At 38.0% G+C, this 17,614-nt stretch overlaps 1 protein-coding gene across 1 annotated transcript in view; it reads left to right on the top strand.

The window, feature by feature from the left end:
• The window catches only part of RP1 (RP1 axonemal microtubule associated), a 293,397-nt gene that overhangs the window by 156,030 nt on the left and 119,753 nt on the right, over positions 1-17,614 (top strand). Inside the window, exons 20-22 of the mRNA XM_024572510.3 lie at positions 6,638-6,770; positions 7,461-7,612; positions 10,709-10,863. Coding sequence (XP_024428278.3) covers positions 6,638-6,770; positions 7,461-7,612; positions 10,709-10,863 — 440 coding nt within the window. The remainder of the gene's footprint in view (positions 1-6,637; positions 6,771-7,460; positions 7,613-10,708; positions 10,864-17,614) is intronic.

The following is a 17,614-nucleotide window of genomic DNA, read 5'->3' as shown; positions in this document are numbered from 1 at the left end:
TATATTTCCAACTCCAAAAAGAAAGTACTAATGATTTGCCCTAAGCACCAAATCTAGTATAATACTCTACCAGGGGTGTCCAACTGTTTGGTGTCTCTGGGTCACACTGGAAAAAGAAGAGTTGTGTTGAGCCACACATTAAATACACCAACACTAATGAAAACTAGTGAACAAAATAGTTTTGAGTAAATTTACGATTTTGTCTTGGGCTGCATTCATAGCCATCCTGGGCCACATGCAGCCTATGGGCTGTGGTTTGGATACCCCTGCAGTGAGTGCCCAACAAATGTGTTGGTGACTATTTGTCTTTGTTACTTTTTAAGTATCAGATAAATTGAATATATAATATGAGTAGAAGCCTTACATGTTTTTTGTTTTATAGAACAAAACTTTATGATATTTTAGAGTAGGACTTTTAAAAGCATTTTCTCAACTTTTCTCATCCTAGTTACATTCTTTATTTTTATATCCAATGTCCAACAGACAGCTAGCAACAAGTTTGGTTCTCAGAAATTTTTTTGTTGATTTGCTTTTATATCATTTCTCCTCCAAAAAAAGTTAAGATTAAATTTAGAATTAATATATGTTAGGAGTGTTTCCTAGAACAAAGTAGAATATAAATATAGATGGTTGTAATTACTGTTGGTTCTTAGTTACATTTAGTCTCAGTCCTAATGGGCAGGAAAGAAAGATGTGGAGCTTGGGCCAAGAGGAGGGCAGCTGATCACTCTGCCCTTGTGATCTGGTTAGTGTGTCCCAGCCACAGTGATGGCCCTCTCTCTGAACTTCCTGGACCTGATCCTTACTCCTTTGTGTGTTCTGGTTGGCATGAAAGATAAGCACTAAGGACATGTAGGGAAAGGCTACAGGGCCATCTCTGAAATGCTAGGTAGAGAGAACATTAGCAGAAGAGGTAAAACCATGGAGGAGTTAGGACAGTGCTATTACCTGAAGTTTAGAGAAATGGACCTCCTTTCTCTTATGTATTCCCGCCTGATGTTACACATTTGTAACAAAATGGGAACCAACTTAGAAAAGAGTATATAAGGATTATACAACTAGGAATGTAAGAGACGAGAGAAGTATTGGGGAGCTCTATGGAGGGGGATAGGATAAGTGAAAGAGAGGGATTAAAGGATGGCTTGGCTTTGCATTCTCATAGACTTGGAAGATCTCTGTCTTTTGAAGTTAGGGTCTTGCCTTGTTATTTGTTGATTTTTTTTTTTTACATTTTTAAAAATTGTTGTTCAAGTATAGTTGTCTCCATTTTCCCCCCACCATTCCCCACCTCCCCATCCATCCCCACCTTCCACCTTCAATCCTACCCTCTTTGGCTTTGTCCATGTGACCTTTATACATGTTCTTTGAAGACCCTTCTCCTATTTTCCCCCATTATTCCTCTCCCCACTCCCCTATGGTTACTGTCAGTTTGTTCAGTGTCTACAGTTATATTTTGGTTGTTTATTTGTTTTGTTGATTAGGTTCCACTTATAGGTGAGATCACATCATATTTGTCTTTCACTACCTGGCTTATTTCACTTAGCATAATGCCTTCCAGTTCCATCCATGCTGTAGTGAATGGTAGGAGCTCCTTCTTTCTTTCTGCTGCATAGTACTCCATTGTGTAAATGTACCATCATTTTTTGATCCATTCACTTGCTGATGGGCACTTATCCATTTATGATAAAAACACTCCACAAAGTGGGAATAGAGGGAGCATACCTCAACATAATAAAGGTCTTATATGAGAAACTTACAGGCAACATCATACTCAATGGGAAAAAACTAAAAGCTTTCCCACTATGGTCAGGAACAAGACAAGGATGTCCACTTTCACCACGTCTATTCAATATAGTATTGGAAGTTCTAGCCATGGCTATGAAACAAGAAAAAATAAATAAAAGACATCCAAATTAGAAAGGAGGAAGTAAAATTGCCATTGTTTGCATATGATGTGATAGTGTACATAGAAAACCCTATAGACTCCATAAAAAAAAAAAAAAACAACTACTCAATCTAATAAGTGAATTTGACAAAGCAGCAGGATACAAAGTCAATATTCATAAATCAAAGGAATTTTTGAACAACAATGAAATATCAGAAACAGAAATCAGGAAAAATATACCATTTGCTATAGCAACAAGAAAAATAAACTACCTAGGAATAAACCTAACCAAGGAGGTAAAAGACCTGTACTCAGAAAACTACACAACTCTGAGGAAAGAAATTAAGGAAGACACAGATAAATAGAAGCATATACCATGTTCATGGATTGGAAGAATTAACATCATCAAAATGTCCATACTACCCAAAGCAATTTATAGATTCAATGCAATGCCTTTAAAATACCGATGACATATTTGACAGATATAGAACAAACATTCCAAAAATTCATATGGAACCATAAACAACCCTGAATAGCTGAAACAATTTTGAGAAAGAAGAACAAAGTTGGAAGGATCACAATACCTGATATCAAACTATGTTACAAGGCCACAGTAGTCAAAACAACCTGGTACTGGCATAAGAACAGACATATAGATCAATGGAACAGCATGGGGAGCCCATAAATAAACCCAAGTCTCTATTGTCAATTAATATTTGACCAAGGGAGCAGAAGCATAAAGTACAGTAAAAATAGTCTCTTCAATAAATGGTGTTGGGAGATCTGGACACAGGTTTTGGCTTTTGTTTATGAACCTCTTGATTAATGTAGAGAATTCAGAGTAGAGTTCAGAAGAGAGGTAGCAAGAGAAACTCCTTCAGATTAGCCTAGTGGGGGGAGAGGCAAAGGAGGCCTTTCTCTGTCATCCTAAATTGTCCAGGTCATTCTACCAAAGACTCAGAGATTTAGAATAGAATTTCTCTTTCTCATAAAAAAGAACTGAGCATTTGGCTAAAGTTTTCCTTGTGCTGTCTCTAGGAGTGAGGAACCCCAAGGAATCCCAAATAACATTTAAGAATTCTGATCTCATTTCTGTGATTAGTTTTGATACTACTACTATTACTACCACCAACAACAAACATTTATTGAGCACTCAGAGTATAGATAATCACTTTTAATGCTTATACCACAGCAGAGTACATCATATTATCCCAAATGAAGGTATGGAAGTTGGTTTTTGAATGATGATAAAAAACAATTTTTAATATCACATAAATATCACATGGATTTTAAAAAGTGTGGTCTGACACTTAGGCAGACATACCACCCTCTTACTGTCAGCTGAGAAAATCAGATGTTCTAAAATATATCTCTCTCACAGTATTCCTGGGTATATTGCAACCCACACTTGAGATAGCTCTGTTTTGGGAAATAATCTCCTATTTGTCTTTCCTATAACATGTTTTCAATCTCATTTTATTATATAAAGCACTTTTGCTCTAAAACATTCCATCTTCAACTTGGTGAGGCGAGTATTGTGCCAATTGTGCAAACAAGCACCTGAAGATCACAGGTCATCATGTAAGATTTTTACCCATACAGCTAGTAAATAGCAGGAACAGGACATAAATCAAGTTCTTTTGATACAAGTCCATGTTTATTATATTTGTCCTTCATTTAGCCCTGCCTTTAGCTGCTATATGCATTGTGGTCTTCCAGGAATTTTGAACCCCTTTATTACTTTAATAATTGAATATTTTGTAAAAATAGTAACAAATAAACACAGCTAAAGGTAAGATCAATAAATATATCTCTATATATCTATATCACTCTATTTAATTATTGAGTTATCTACTCTTCTATCCCAGGATTTTTCAACCTCAGCACTGTTGCCATTTGGAGCTGGATAATTTTTTGTTGTGGGGGTTATTTACTGTGCATTGTAGAATGTTTAGCAACATCCACCTACTAGATACCAATAGCACCCTTCTCACCTTCTCCAACTGTGACTACCAAAAATGTCTCTAAATAGTGACATATGTTTCCTGGGACAGGAGGACAAAAGTCTTATTCAGTTGTGAACCACTGCAATAACTCTTGTTTTTCCTCACCCAAGGATATGTTTTTGTTTTGTTTTTTTGTTTTTTGAGAGAGAGAAAGGGGGGTGGGTGGAGAGAGAGAGAGAGAGAGAGAGAGAGAGAGAGAGAGAGAGAGAAGAGGGAGAGAGAAATGTTGATATGAGAGAGGAACAGTGATTGGTTGCTTGCTTCCATACACACTCTGACTGGGGATCAAACTCACAACCTAGGTACGAGCCCTGACCAGGGACTGAACCTTCAAACTTCTGGTGCATGGGACGATGCTCCAACCATCTGAGCCACATGACCATGGTGAGAACAACTGCTGTAACTCTTAATTAATTAAACTAACACATCAATTAACTTAGATTTTTATATTTTTTTAAAAAATTTTGAGACATTGTGACTTTGAATGTAAATGGAACTCATTTAGAGCCTATACCCCAAAGGTTTTTTAGTGGAGTTAGTAGGATTTTGCTGTTTCAGAAAAAAGATTAAGACTCTCTCATCAGTGAGTACTTTTAAGGATAAAGCACTGGTGGTATCTCATAAGGCGGAGGCTTCTTGCCAATTTACATAAGGAGGAAGTTTAATGTAGAGGAAGAACCTTTTGGAGTTTTATATAGAATGACCTTGTAAAAACTGTATACTTCACAGGGAAGGCTTTAAGTCTAGAATCTAGACTACTTCCATTCACATGTTTACAAACCTTGTTTATCTCAATCATCTACTAAATTTCATCTGAAATTATTCTTATTTAATCCTAATCTTTGCATTATGCCAAATCTCCATAGAACTTAGTCTGTATTAATGTGTTAATGATATGCTGCTATAATATAGTCTTGTACTTAAAATATTTTGGGTCTGCACTTCACAGATAATCTATAAAATCTCTAGAAACTTTCTATAGAGACAGTTTCTTTTTGTTAAACTCCCAACCATGCCCAGTGCAGTGCGGTGAACATTCGCTGTAGAAATTGTCAGTACAAGGAGACCAAGGGTCTGTGTGTCATTTCTCGGGGTCATCTGCATACAAGTGCTTGGGGGAGCTGAAAACTTCCCAGCACCCTTGATTGGTCCTTTTTGTCTAGGGATTCTCTTTCCTTGCTCTTTTGAGGAGTATGCCCCTCTAAATAGCTTAGGGAGTAACTTATCTCTTTTTGTCTCAAATAAAGTAAAGCAATACATGTCAAAATGGATTTCAGGGTGGGAAATAAAAAGAGTGAATATCATCTCTCTCTCTCTGCTGAACGTTTGACAAGCTATAATACATAAGTCACTTTCCTTTTCTTCATCTACCACTTCTGTTTCTTCAGTTGCCACATAAGCAACCCAGACTCAGAGTCTCCGGGGAACTGAGGCCACTGAAATTTCCAAACTTCAGGATGAGGGCTGAAAATAATTGAACTTTAGCATTCTGTCTGATTTGAATTTAAAAACATATGAATGTGTATGACTGGTCTCTAGCTCTTAGTATTCTTGATTTTTCCATCTAATTTCTATAAAAATGAGACATTGTGTAGTCCAGAGAGATGAATATTTCCAAATTTGGTAGAATATATTATATTAATCTATTATATTTGTGAATGTAAATTTATATATAAATTTGCTAAAGGTAAATATGAATTATTTATGCAGTTTATGTAAAGGCTTGTACATTTTCATCTAATCTGTACAACAAACATCTGAGATAGTCATTATGCTTATTTTAATGATGAAAAAACTTATACTCAAAGGGTATATTTCCCATGGTCAAACAGCTGTAAAATAAAAATTCTAGATTTTGGCCCTGGTTTTTCTGACTTCATATCCAATGTTTTGTTCATGGCCTTTTGTTTGGATCAAGTAAGGACACCACCAGACATTAGTGATGTGTTGTATTGACTTAGTTTAATTACCTGTATTGACAAATAGCCATTTCACTTATTTATTTAATTATTCATTCAATGAACAACCTGAGGACTTCCTTGTGAAAGCCTGTGGAAGTACCATGGTGAGTGGGACATCTCACTTCCATCAAGTCAGTCAAATATTAGGTGTTAAGTCATAACCATAAATGAGTAGCTTGCCATGGATCACAACATAAAGTGCCCTGACCCAGGTCAGGATCTCACAAAAGCCTTCTTAGAAGAGATTGTGTCTGAGCTAGGTAATGAAGGATGTGCTGATTCAACATGGTCATGAGTCAGACAAAAGTTAATCGAGGCAGAGATACAAGTGTGTGTGAGAACTCTGAGGGGAACAAGAACGTGGCTAGGTTGTGGAATACTGCTGTGTGCCTGCTTTGGTGGCAAATATCAACACAAAAATCTCTTTTGGGGTATCTCTTATAAATCGCTTGTTTAGCAATTGCCACAGGTGAAATTAGGAGCTTTGAATCAAACAGTCCATTTCATATCTTGAGGTCTCAACTTTATCTATAAAATTATAAGAATTTAGAAATTCTATTTGGTAATGGTTAATAGAGATAATTAAAATAAATCACTTAGCATAATACCTGGAAACTAACAATTGCCTAATAAGCAACAGCTACTACTACTACTACTAGTGATAATAATAATAACAACCAGAGTGTGCAAGTACATTTTAGGAATCCCTGGGCTGTATTTTGAATTCTGAGTTATATGAGAAATTGGAAATTACACAATTTGGATATTGTCTCCTCTAATCTCAGGTGACTATGCAGCATATGAAGAATAAGAAGACCCTAGATTTTGCAGCAAATGCGTGGTTATCTCGAATCCAAGCTGATGGGGACGTTGTTTGTGAGCTTCCAGTCGTAAAAGGAGGGCAAGCTATTTTTCCATGTGTGTTATTAATCCTCAGTAGCATATACTGCATATACAAATTGGTTTATAGTTGCTTAAATTTACTTCTGAACTATTTAATCTATTTCTAAGACAGTTGTTTTACCCATTGAGAAATGACTTTTTTAGCATCACAGCTTGAGTCTCTGGTGAATCTGAGATTAAACATAATCACAAAAAGGTTCTTATTGTCCAGCTACAGCCACAGGTGCTGAGCCCATTAAAAAGAAAAATGTCCTGTCTGTGCTTCATCTGGCTTTGCCTGGGACCAATGGCCACCTCATGTCATTACCTCCCTTATGATATATTTCCTCATTAAACCATATATAATTTTAAACTTTAAGCATCATGTGCAATAATATTGCCACCTTTGCTGCTAAAATACTAAGCATGAAATGTTTTCTTGTGTCACATATGAAAAACAGCTTTTAAGTAAAAATCTTCTATTTCTCTCTCTGAAAAAAAGCTATAAGCCCTCTAGGCATTTGTTAATGGTGTGAAAAATGCCTATTTAAAGTTAAAATTAATAATTGAAAGATCAAAAATCTCTCAATATATACAGAAAGTCCAGGTTAAAGGAATTCTCATATGGTGGTTTTTACTGTAGCCTGACCCATGGATCTGGGTTCTGTTGATATGAATTCCCATGTAATGGATTTCCTCTTGTTTCTCTCCCCTGTGCTTTGCCAGTAGTGAGATACCACGTTGATGTCCACACTGGGCAACTGAAGCAAGCAGACACAGAGTCTGAGGTTTCCCTGTGTCTCTATGGGGAAAGGGGTGACTCTGGTCTTAGACTGCTGTACAAATCCAACATGCCAGTAAAATTTCAAAGAGGACAGGTGAGTCTGCATAAACAATTTTTCATGTCCTTAGCAATCTGTCTGAAGGTGGTCGTGTATGATTGAAATTGGAAGGTATTTGAAACCCTTCAAGTTTTCATTTTAGGACATTTTTAACAAAGTCTTCTGACCTGACTTCCTGATGTGCTTTGTTTTAGAAGTTGTTCTTGACAGAAAAATGAAACACACTATACTAGCTATGAATAGCAAAATGAAGAAAAAGACTCTAAAAATTAGTGTTCATGTGAGAAAAAGAAAAAAATGAGTTGAGATGGTAAGAGGGAAAACTATATATGAACATGCTTTGTTGAGACTGAAAGGTACAAAGCACTGATATAAAAGGTGAGCTCATAGAAGGGCCTGTAGAGTATATTTCACATAATAACAAAATAGCCTTTTTAAAAAACATCTCACATGGAGCCAACTATATCACTTTCACATTTTCAGGTCCTGTACTATGTCTTTTATTGTATGCATGTGTGTGAATCTTTCTATATCACATGTCTGAGGAGTTATGGTAAGATATATAATCAATCCAGTTAATTTTTAATGGATTTTGTTGTAATTTTGTTGAATATAGAAAGAAAGTGCTATTTAGGGGTCTGCAATTAAGAGTAGCAATTATGTAACCCAAGAATGTATTTTTAAAAATGAAGGCTCCTAAACGAGTTTTAGATTGCTGTTTCTCATACCTTTTTGTAGTTGTAGTTCATGGAATATTTTGAAACATCAGAGATTTTAAAGCTCACCTAAGCCTTTATTTGTTACAACATATATACAGAAGCTTTCATCAGAATGAATATGAAGGCTAGAGTTAGCATGGATGAGAAAAAAAACAAAATTATGCCTAATTTTTGCTGTTACAAATTAATTATTAATTTTGAGCAGAAACACAATTTTAAATATCATGATATTATTATTACTATTACACCAAGTAATCAGTGAAGTTATCCACTGAAGAATCTTCCTAGCTTTTTATCAGTCCCAGACTCTTTCATCTACCACTCTGTGATCGCCGGTGAAGCCTCCATCCCACCAGGCCACCTGCTAGTTGGTCACCAGCAAGCAGCATTGTTTGAAGTTACATGCTCAGATCTGACAAATCATCTTCTCGATTAATCTTCTTCAGTTCCATTGGGCGCAGCATTTACCATAGAGTGCAGAGGGTATGTTATAGATTGAAATTAAAATTGCACTCACTGTATAAATAAGAGTAAAAATGTAGGTTTAGTGACATGATTTAAAGTTTAGAATCAGAGATATAACAGTGTTTTTCTTCCCTGGTTCATTACAGATTTCACATTTTTCTGTTGTTTTCCTCAATGAATAGAATGTAATGGGAATGCTGAATGACTGGGAGAATTTTGCAGTTGATAAACTGTGGCAACAATCTATGTTTATCACCAGAATGATTTCCCACCAGCCACAACTCACTTCTGATTAGCCACTGATTGGGGCGGTTGTTGTCCTTTTCTCTACAGAATGTCCAGTGATGTAATCAAAAGGCAGCAACATACATAATAGGCCTAGTTTAAATTCTATCTCCAAAACTAGTTACTTAAGAAACAAGAAGAAACCATAAAGCTGATTCAGGAAATCTTTCTGGACCTTGAGGTATTGTAGTTTGGTTTTGCTCTGAGGCAGACAGTAAGACAAAGACTGGGGTACAGGTAATTTGTTTGGGAGATGATCCTAGTAAGTGTCTTTGAAGTGAAAAGTGGGGAAAGTGAGGCAAGAAAGCCAATACAGGCACATAAATGAGTTGGTCATTACTGAAACCTTTTCTTGCTACAGACCTTCTGGGGAAATTGAGGCAGGAAAGCCAAATACAGGCACATAAATGAGTTGGTCATTACTGGAACTTTTTCTTGCTACAGACCTTCAGAGAAACCCTGCAGAACACCCATCAACATTGTCTCACCACGGAAGTACTCAGGCAAAGGAGCAGTAAAACATAGGGGATTGAGAAGGAAAGCTGTCAGCATGCCTAAACTATTTAGCAAAGCAGCAGATAAACCCAGAAGTGGACCGAGATTAGATGTCAGGGAGTGGGCACCAATGGTATCTGCTACAACAGGTGCTGCATATCATGAAATGGCCCTTTGAACCCAGAGAACCTGCATAATCATAATCTGATTTACAGAAATATCATGGGGCTAGTAATGGTTTGGGTTTGACCTGAACAAGAGATTTCCATAAAAAACAGGGAACCAACAGTTGACACCAGATAGTATATCTTGAAATACCAAATTGAAATTTCACCTGGTAACAGTGTAGGCAAAATAAACAATCCTAAATTTCCATTTGACCACAAAATAGGGTAACAGTGACTAATAGTCAACTGGCATTTCTGGGAATGTCTCAAACTTAATTAAATCAATGACTATTTTCTCAGATCATTTTAGGGTAATTACTCCCTACAGCAGTCTAGGAGGAAGTAATGTGTGAAGGAGTGCCTTTTATTCCAACCAGTATAGCATTTACTTTAGGCCCTACATCTCTGAAAATGTTGGTGAATTTTTGACATGAGTAAGTGAATCTCTTCAGAAATAAAGATTCCAGGATGCTTTTTCACAACAAACCCAAGAATGTGCTCTGTATTATTTATGGAGAAAAGTATAGGAGAGAATTTTTGGAAAATGGGAGGTAAAACAGAGGGAGGGGAAGAGGAGGAAATTTGTTCCTCCATGCCTCAAAGTGTATTAGCATTCATGGAAATGAAACACTGCTGCCTATTAGGCCACATGGTTTTCAAGGTGACGACCTAATAAACTGTCACGGGGCAGGAATTCAAGCAAGAGAAAAGCTACGAACAGGAAGCCTTTGTCTTAGTGCTTACTTATTTGTTACACTGGATTCTACTATACATGGAGAAACTAAAACTGCAAGAGGGAAAAAAGCACAGCCAGAGATATATTTTTAATAGGTAAAAAATAATGTCCTTACTTTTCTTTCCTTATTACTCCTTTCGGTGGTAACATTATCTCTTTTATGGCACTGTGCTGTTTCTGGCAGTCCTTGGGCTGATATTACCTGCATTTGTAATGTGCTGGACTCAAGTCATCTCTGTGGGTTTTTCTCTGTCTCCTGCACCAGACTGATACATTTCAAGTAGAAGCAGTGTCTCTTGGAAAACTGCAGAAGGTGCTGTTGCGCTGTGAGGCCCGTGACAAGTCACAGTACTGGTATTGTGAAAAGGTCATCGTCAGAGAACCTGGCACTACATCTGAGTCCATCTTCACCTGTGAAAGGTAGTGCTGATTTCCATGGTACTTCAAGAGAGTGTGTTGTCATGTGGATCATGCTGTGTGCATGTATGTGTGTGTGTGTGTGTGTGTTAGGTGTGTGGATTTGTCATTTACTCAGTATTCCACAGCATGTATCACTCATTGATTGTTCTAGTAAATAATCTACTGCTAAGTATTGCAAATAAACATTATCTTGTAATTTCTTAGTATTATAATAAGCTATATGTCATAAAAGGACCAAAAGATTAATACTGAAAATGATCACATGCATTGTGAGAATATTTGTTTAAATGTTGGTTTCTTTACATTACTAAAATTATAGTGATATAACAATTTCATAAGGGAATTAAGCAAGGAAAATTTTAGAGGCAACTCTCACAACAGAACCTAAGAAAGACAAAAGACAATGATTAAAATCTAGATCATTTGGGTTTTCTCTTGAGCCCCATAACGAAAACTCCAGGAAGCAACTCCCTCCATTTCTGACTGGCCCTTCTGACTTTAAGCTTAAGACTTGCTCTCTAGGTTCTTGCTGAGCCTGTCAAGAAAACTCCTAGTTTGCTAGCTAGGCACTAATGTTTATTGTCACTTGATCTCTCAGTCACAGGGAAGAGGATGGGCCTCAGATGCATGAATGCAATTGAATAAGAGCAGGATTCCACATGAAAACCCAATCTGTTGTGGACATGGAGTGAGAAACCTTGGACACTTTTGTGACATTTTGAATCTTTAGTGTTGGGGACTGTCCGATAGCCTTTTTTTTTTTTTTTTTGCAAATTAACAATCATCAGGAAATGAGGCAAAAAAAAAAAAAAAAAAAAAAAGAATAGGCCTAAATAAGGGCATGGAAATTCAAATGTACAAATTCAGAGATGCCAAAACAATTGCAACTTAAATTACTAAGAAAAAGTGGAGCAAAAAAATGAGTCAATTCAACTGAAAATACTAAATATATGCCACTAAAAGCTACAGACACCACAGATGATTGAAGGCAACTGTGGCTGAAAAGAAGCAATGAGGACAGCAGTAGGCTCTCCCCCTTTTATGCCTTTTTAGTTGTTGCGTTCAGTCAGTTCCTTTTTCAGAGTGCTGTTTAATTCATCCCTACTTTTCTGTTATCACCTCCTCTGTCCGAACCAATGTCCTTGTTTTGTGAAGCCCAGACTGTTGCAATCACCTTCTGGTTGTCTTGATCCTTACTTGCCCAGTGTGCCCTGCTCACCACTTCAGGCTAATCATCTGTCTGATACTAGCATCATTCTGACTTTATTGTTCTTTTCGGGGGGGGGGGGTTCTGTTCTATTTTAATTTTATTTTAATATTTTATTTTATTGTTTTCCCTAAAATTTTTCAAAAAAATGTGAGGGAAAATATTGTTTCTAAAATAGTAGGTAAATTTCACTACCCCATCCCCATTCAAAAGTCTTCATTAGTCTCCATTGCTTACAAAAAATACCCCAACAAAGCAAAACTTCATAATCCTTCCATTGAAGTCTTTATTCCATCTGACTCCATTTTCCTCCTCCAGTTTGTTTTAAAATTGTCCTTTTGCAAGATCTTAGTGGAATTAAACCACTTACTATTACCTGAACAAGTTTTGTTTGTTTTGCTTCTGTCCCTTGCAATGTGATACTTTCCACTTAGGAATGCTTTTCCTTACTCCACTCTCCCTGTAATAATCCCGTCCATCCTTTAAATTTCCATTCAAATTCTGCTGCTCTGAGCTCATTGGCCCAGCGAGAAACAATTCCTCTCTTCGCCCAGTGCATACTCAGAACTTAGCATAACAGACACCCCATATGCTCAGTGACAAGTAAAGCTGAAGAAATTGGGCCTCACTGACTTACCCCGGCTCCCACATAACAGCTCAGGGGCATTTTGGGAGCTGAGGGGCACCTGTATTTTATTCCCCACATTGGAAGAGCTATGGAGTGACTCATCTAGGGATTTATTCTCAGGTTCTTAGGTTTTGATGTACTTTGTCACATAAATTGAGTTGGTTTCTTTTAGATGTGGAATCTCATGGGGGTAATTTAGATTTATTTATCCCTCTGTGCATGCCTACAGGTGTATACTGCACCCTGGGTGCTGCCTTCACCACCATTGCCCCACTGCCTCACTTATCACCTCCTGCATCAGTTTAGTTTGTCTCTACTCTGCCAATATGATCTGGTCTGGAAGGAAGAGACATAAGAGGTAGCTTAATTTCAGTTTCAATGGATGGTAGCTGAAAAAATTTTAATTACAAAATATTTAAGCTACCAAAACTAATTTAATAGATATGCACTGTACATTGTATTGGGTCCTGAAGAAATGGTAGCCTTCACTCATTCACACAATACCGGTTTGAAGAAACTAAGTTGCAAAAATCCTTTCTTATTCTCTGTAGATACAGAGATGAGGCAGATACTGCTCCCTTCATTTTTAAAGAAACATTAAGGGTAGTGGTGCCAGCAATAGAACTCAAGCCCAGCGGGTTCTTTTCTCCAACTGAAAAAGACCGCTCTAAAGCCTTTCATAATTACTTCCGTGCTATCAGAACCTTCTCTCTGCATGTGAAAGGTCAGGGACAAGGTATTGTAAGGCAGGTGCCAGTCTAGAAGGCTGCCGTGAAGGAAAGGAGACCCGCGGCTGCACGCACAAGCTGGGCAGACCTCTTTCTGGACTTCCTAGTCTCCTCTCAGACCTGGTAGGGGAGCCAGCCAGGGTGGGTGCCGGGCACACTCACTATGAGTAACAAGTTCTGGGGTGCCGGTCGCAGCAGTGCTTGGGTTTATACATCACAGAGGGGAAAAGGAAAGAAAATCTCAGTCATACTCCTTGATGCTTCCTCATGGTTCAATAATTTAGACTGCAGCTGAATTAAGGCAGAGAGAAAGACTACTGAGTGTTCGTTTCTTTCTTTTCTCAGTTAAAGGGGGAAGAAATTCTCAGCTGAAATACAAAGCACAGCTTCAGGAAGAGAGTGCTTTTGTGCATCACAGATGCTTCTTGCAAGGATTTGCCTCTCTTTTCTTTCCCCCTCTTCCATTGAATACCCAGATCCTCATGGTTTTATTTTCTTTCTATACCTGAAGATTTTATTTTTCTGTCTTTTGTACATTTAACACTGATAGAGCATATGTCACTGAATTTCTATCATTTGCACGTACAGTTTGGGTATGTGATCTTTGGACCAAGCAAAGTTTGTATTTGAATCAGGCAAACATTGCATTACAAATTGAAATGAATATTCTTCATTATCTGTATTAGTTTCCTATGGCTGCTCTACAGACTTGGTGGCTTAAAAAAACAGAAATGTATTCTCTCACAGTTCTGGAGGCCAACAGCCTGAAATCCAGGTATCAGCAGGGCCATGCTCCCTCTGAGTCCGGGACATGATCTTCCTTGGATCCTTCTGGGCTCCTGGTGGTTGGGTGCCTGCCTACAATCCTTGGTGGCCTCTGGTTTGCAGCTGCATTGCTTCAGTCTCTGCCTTTGTTGCCACATGGCTGCTTTTCCTTGTGTATGTGTTACCCTGTCACTTGTAAGCTGTTAGACCAGAGCTTACCCCACTCCAGCATGACCTCATCTTAATTAATTATATCTGCAAAGCACCTGTGTCCAAATAAGGTTAGCTTCTGAGGTTCTGAAATGACATGAATTTGGGGGGACACTGTTTAATCCACTATTTGAGTGGATCCCACAGGGAGCTCTCCACTGCAAGGTTTCTTAACATTAAATTGGAGATCTCTAGACTATCCTGTATGTCACCAAACTTGTACTCTTGTGTACACACACGTGTGTAGACCTTTAACAATGAAATCGTTAAAAAGAAGTTAGTATCTAATTTTTAATACAAACTGTCATTTTGAATATATTTGTTAACCCACTTGAGCTAGGCAGGTTTAGATCGGCAGAGGTTATAGTCAAGTTCCTCAGCCTGAGGACAGGGAACCTCTCAGAGCGGCCTTCCATTACTCCTGACTGGGTTGGACAATGATGTTGATACGAGCTCCTGGGAGCAGGTTATTGGAAATAAAGGCCTCCCAGGGAAATTCTAAATAGAAACAGATTTATGGATACAAGAATTGAAAAGTGAAATACAAACAAATGATATTTTTAAAAGCTGTCTAACTTGTCAAGCAGAACAGCATGACCAGCTTTGTCCCCTCAGAACCAAATCACAGTCAGATAGCCAGGGTAACCCTGAGGCACGTTACCCTGAGGAATAAGGACAAGATGCTGCACAGTGTTCCTTAGAGCTGACATTGCAGAGAATGCTTTTAAAGTGTTCCAGCCTCGTTTTTATTCAGGATTCTTTAGATTTTTTTTTAGAAAGGTTGAGATCATTTCCTTTGTGTAAAAATGGAAGAAAAGAAGACTTATAAAGGTCTGTCTATTCTACGGATAGAATAGAATATCAACAAGTCCTGGATATTTTTCATAAGTGGAATCCTCCTCCATTCTAGGTCCACTGTTTACCCTTTTATAATCCTCAATGTCATCCTACTAATAGTTCAAAAAAGAGTCTGTTGCTCCATTAAAATAATTGCCAGCCCTGCAGGCATGTGAGGCAGGCATTTGAGCAGAGGAGGGTAAGAAGGCCTTCTTCACACCCTTGGGAATGCACCCTGTGGAAATCATTGCAGCTAAAGCCAGCCTGAGCACACACGGGGGCCACAGTCGACCAGCAGTCTGGCTGACACGGGTCTCCTCTGCTCCTGGTCAACCTTCTGAGCAGTTCTTAGCTGGTGCTTTTCCATCTGAGTTCACCCAACTCCTGACCCTCCCTTGGAGCTTGAAGTCTAGTAGCTCTCACTGGTGTATTTACTAGGTAATTAACAAAAGTGTTACCTCTGCGAGGGAGTCTTTCCTGAAGCCTCACTGTGAGCGAACTTCACGTCCCTGTATACCTTTACCAAAGCACAGATGTTAACTCAGCACTTACTATATTCAGTTACATTTCCTTGTTTATGTCTGTGTTACCTCTCCCAACTCTCACAAGACTTTCCTCAAGGCCAGGCCGGTATTTTATATTTTTACTTTCAGTCCCTACCATGTTTCCTGAGATAAAGTAGGATGAAATAAGATGTATATTCAACTAAATCAAAGGGCTTATATAAATCAAGCCTAAGGGAAATCATATTAAATAAAGTATTTGGAACCAGACTATGGAATCTACATGTCTGATTCTCCTCAAGACATGTATAAAGAGAACTATCACTTAATGTATATTTTCAAGTATTACTATATGAAAGAGTAATTCCTAGAATTAGCACAAGAGTGTTAAAAAAGTCCAGTATCCCCCTGGTACATATGTTTAAGTGAAACATGGTTTATGCGTCTCAAGGTAACTCAGTCTTGAAAAACTGAAGCGACTAGTCCATCACCAAAAACAGGGCTTCTCTGCCTTCACTGGCAGAGAAGGGTGTGTTTTCTTTCTTTCTTTTTTTATCTGTTGTAAAAAATGTGTTTGATTAATTGAATGAAATGATAGTATCTCTGTTGTTCGTGAGTGTTAAATGTTAAAGAAATTGGCTACAGTTCCATCTCTGGTGCTTCAAGCACCAACAAGGCTGCATCTTGATGCAATACATTTCTTTTTCCTTTTAAATAAATTTTATTTTTATTTTTTATTTTAGTAAGAGGGGAAGGGAGGGAGGAGAGGTAGAGGAACATCAGTGTGACAGAGAAACATGGATTCGTGGCCTTTTGTATGCTCCCTGACTGGGATGGAACCTGCCTGACCGGGGATTGAGCTGCCAATGTTCTGGTTTGTGGAATGACACCCAACCAGCTGAGCCATCCTGGCCAGAGTAATGCAAGAAATTCTTAAATAGAAGCAAGGGTGATAATTACCTCTTCACCATTCCCTCATTATTGTTTACAGCATTTTCCTTTTCTAACTGTATTATGCCAGCTTTGGTGGTTATTCCAAGAAAATCACACACAAATGTAATAATCAAAGACCTCAGTGTTGGGACAAACCTACTGCAGAACATAATAGGTCCTTTGGAAGTGTGTGCTAAATGGGTGAATTTGTGAATTAATCATAAACTAAGTTGTAGAAAGATCAGGACTGAATATATTATTTTTTGGAGAGGATCAGGAAAAAAAAGAGGGGCAGCCCTGTTTAAACAGCACCTTTCTTTGCATAACTACAGTTGACAAAGGAACTGTTACACCCGCTCCAGCTATGGGTGGAGGTGTTAGTTGGTAGGGTCAGGTTAAAATTAATTTTACTCTTCTGCCTCCCCATCATTCTTTATAGACTTCTCTTCCAATTTTCCCCAATAAAGTACATTTTGCTCCCTTTGCTAGATTTTCTCCAGGGACATTAATACTCTCTTAACTCACATGTCTTAGCTCATTTTATTCTTTTTTTCTGCTTAATGAAATCTTTATCCTTCAAGGCCCTGGATAAAATGCTATCCATGTCCTAAACCTCCTCTGCTGCCCAACCAGAAGTGAACTTATCTTTACTCTCTTTAAAAACTCCGGTGCTGAACTTAGACCCCTCTCAGTATTTACTGTGCAACATCATCCACTGCCATCATTTGTGGACTTGTCGTGTGAACAAGATGATAAGCTTCTTGAGGGTAGGGTCTCACACATTTCTTTTTTGTCCAGCATGGTTTCTTGCATCAAGTAGGGACTTGGCCAGTATTTAAGAGAAGGAATGAAGGGAGGAAGGGAAGGAGAGAGTGGAAGAGAGGGAGGGAATAATAAAAAACACAGTGGAATGCCAAGATAGAAGAAACCTTAGAGCCGG

This window comes from Desmodus rotundus, chromosome 8 (assembly GCF_022682495.2).
Source record: "Desmodus rotundus isolate HL8 chromosome 8, HLdesRot8A.1, whole genome shotgun sequence".
NCBI lineage: Eukaryota > Metazoa > Chordata > Mammalia > Chiroptera > Phyllostomidae > Desmodus > Desmodus rotundus.
Note: the sequence above shows the minus strand (reverse complement) of the source record. Positions and strands in the feature narration are given on the sequence as shown.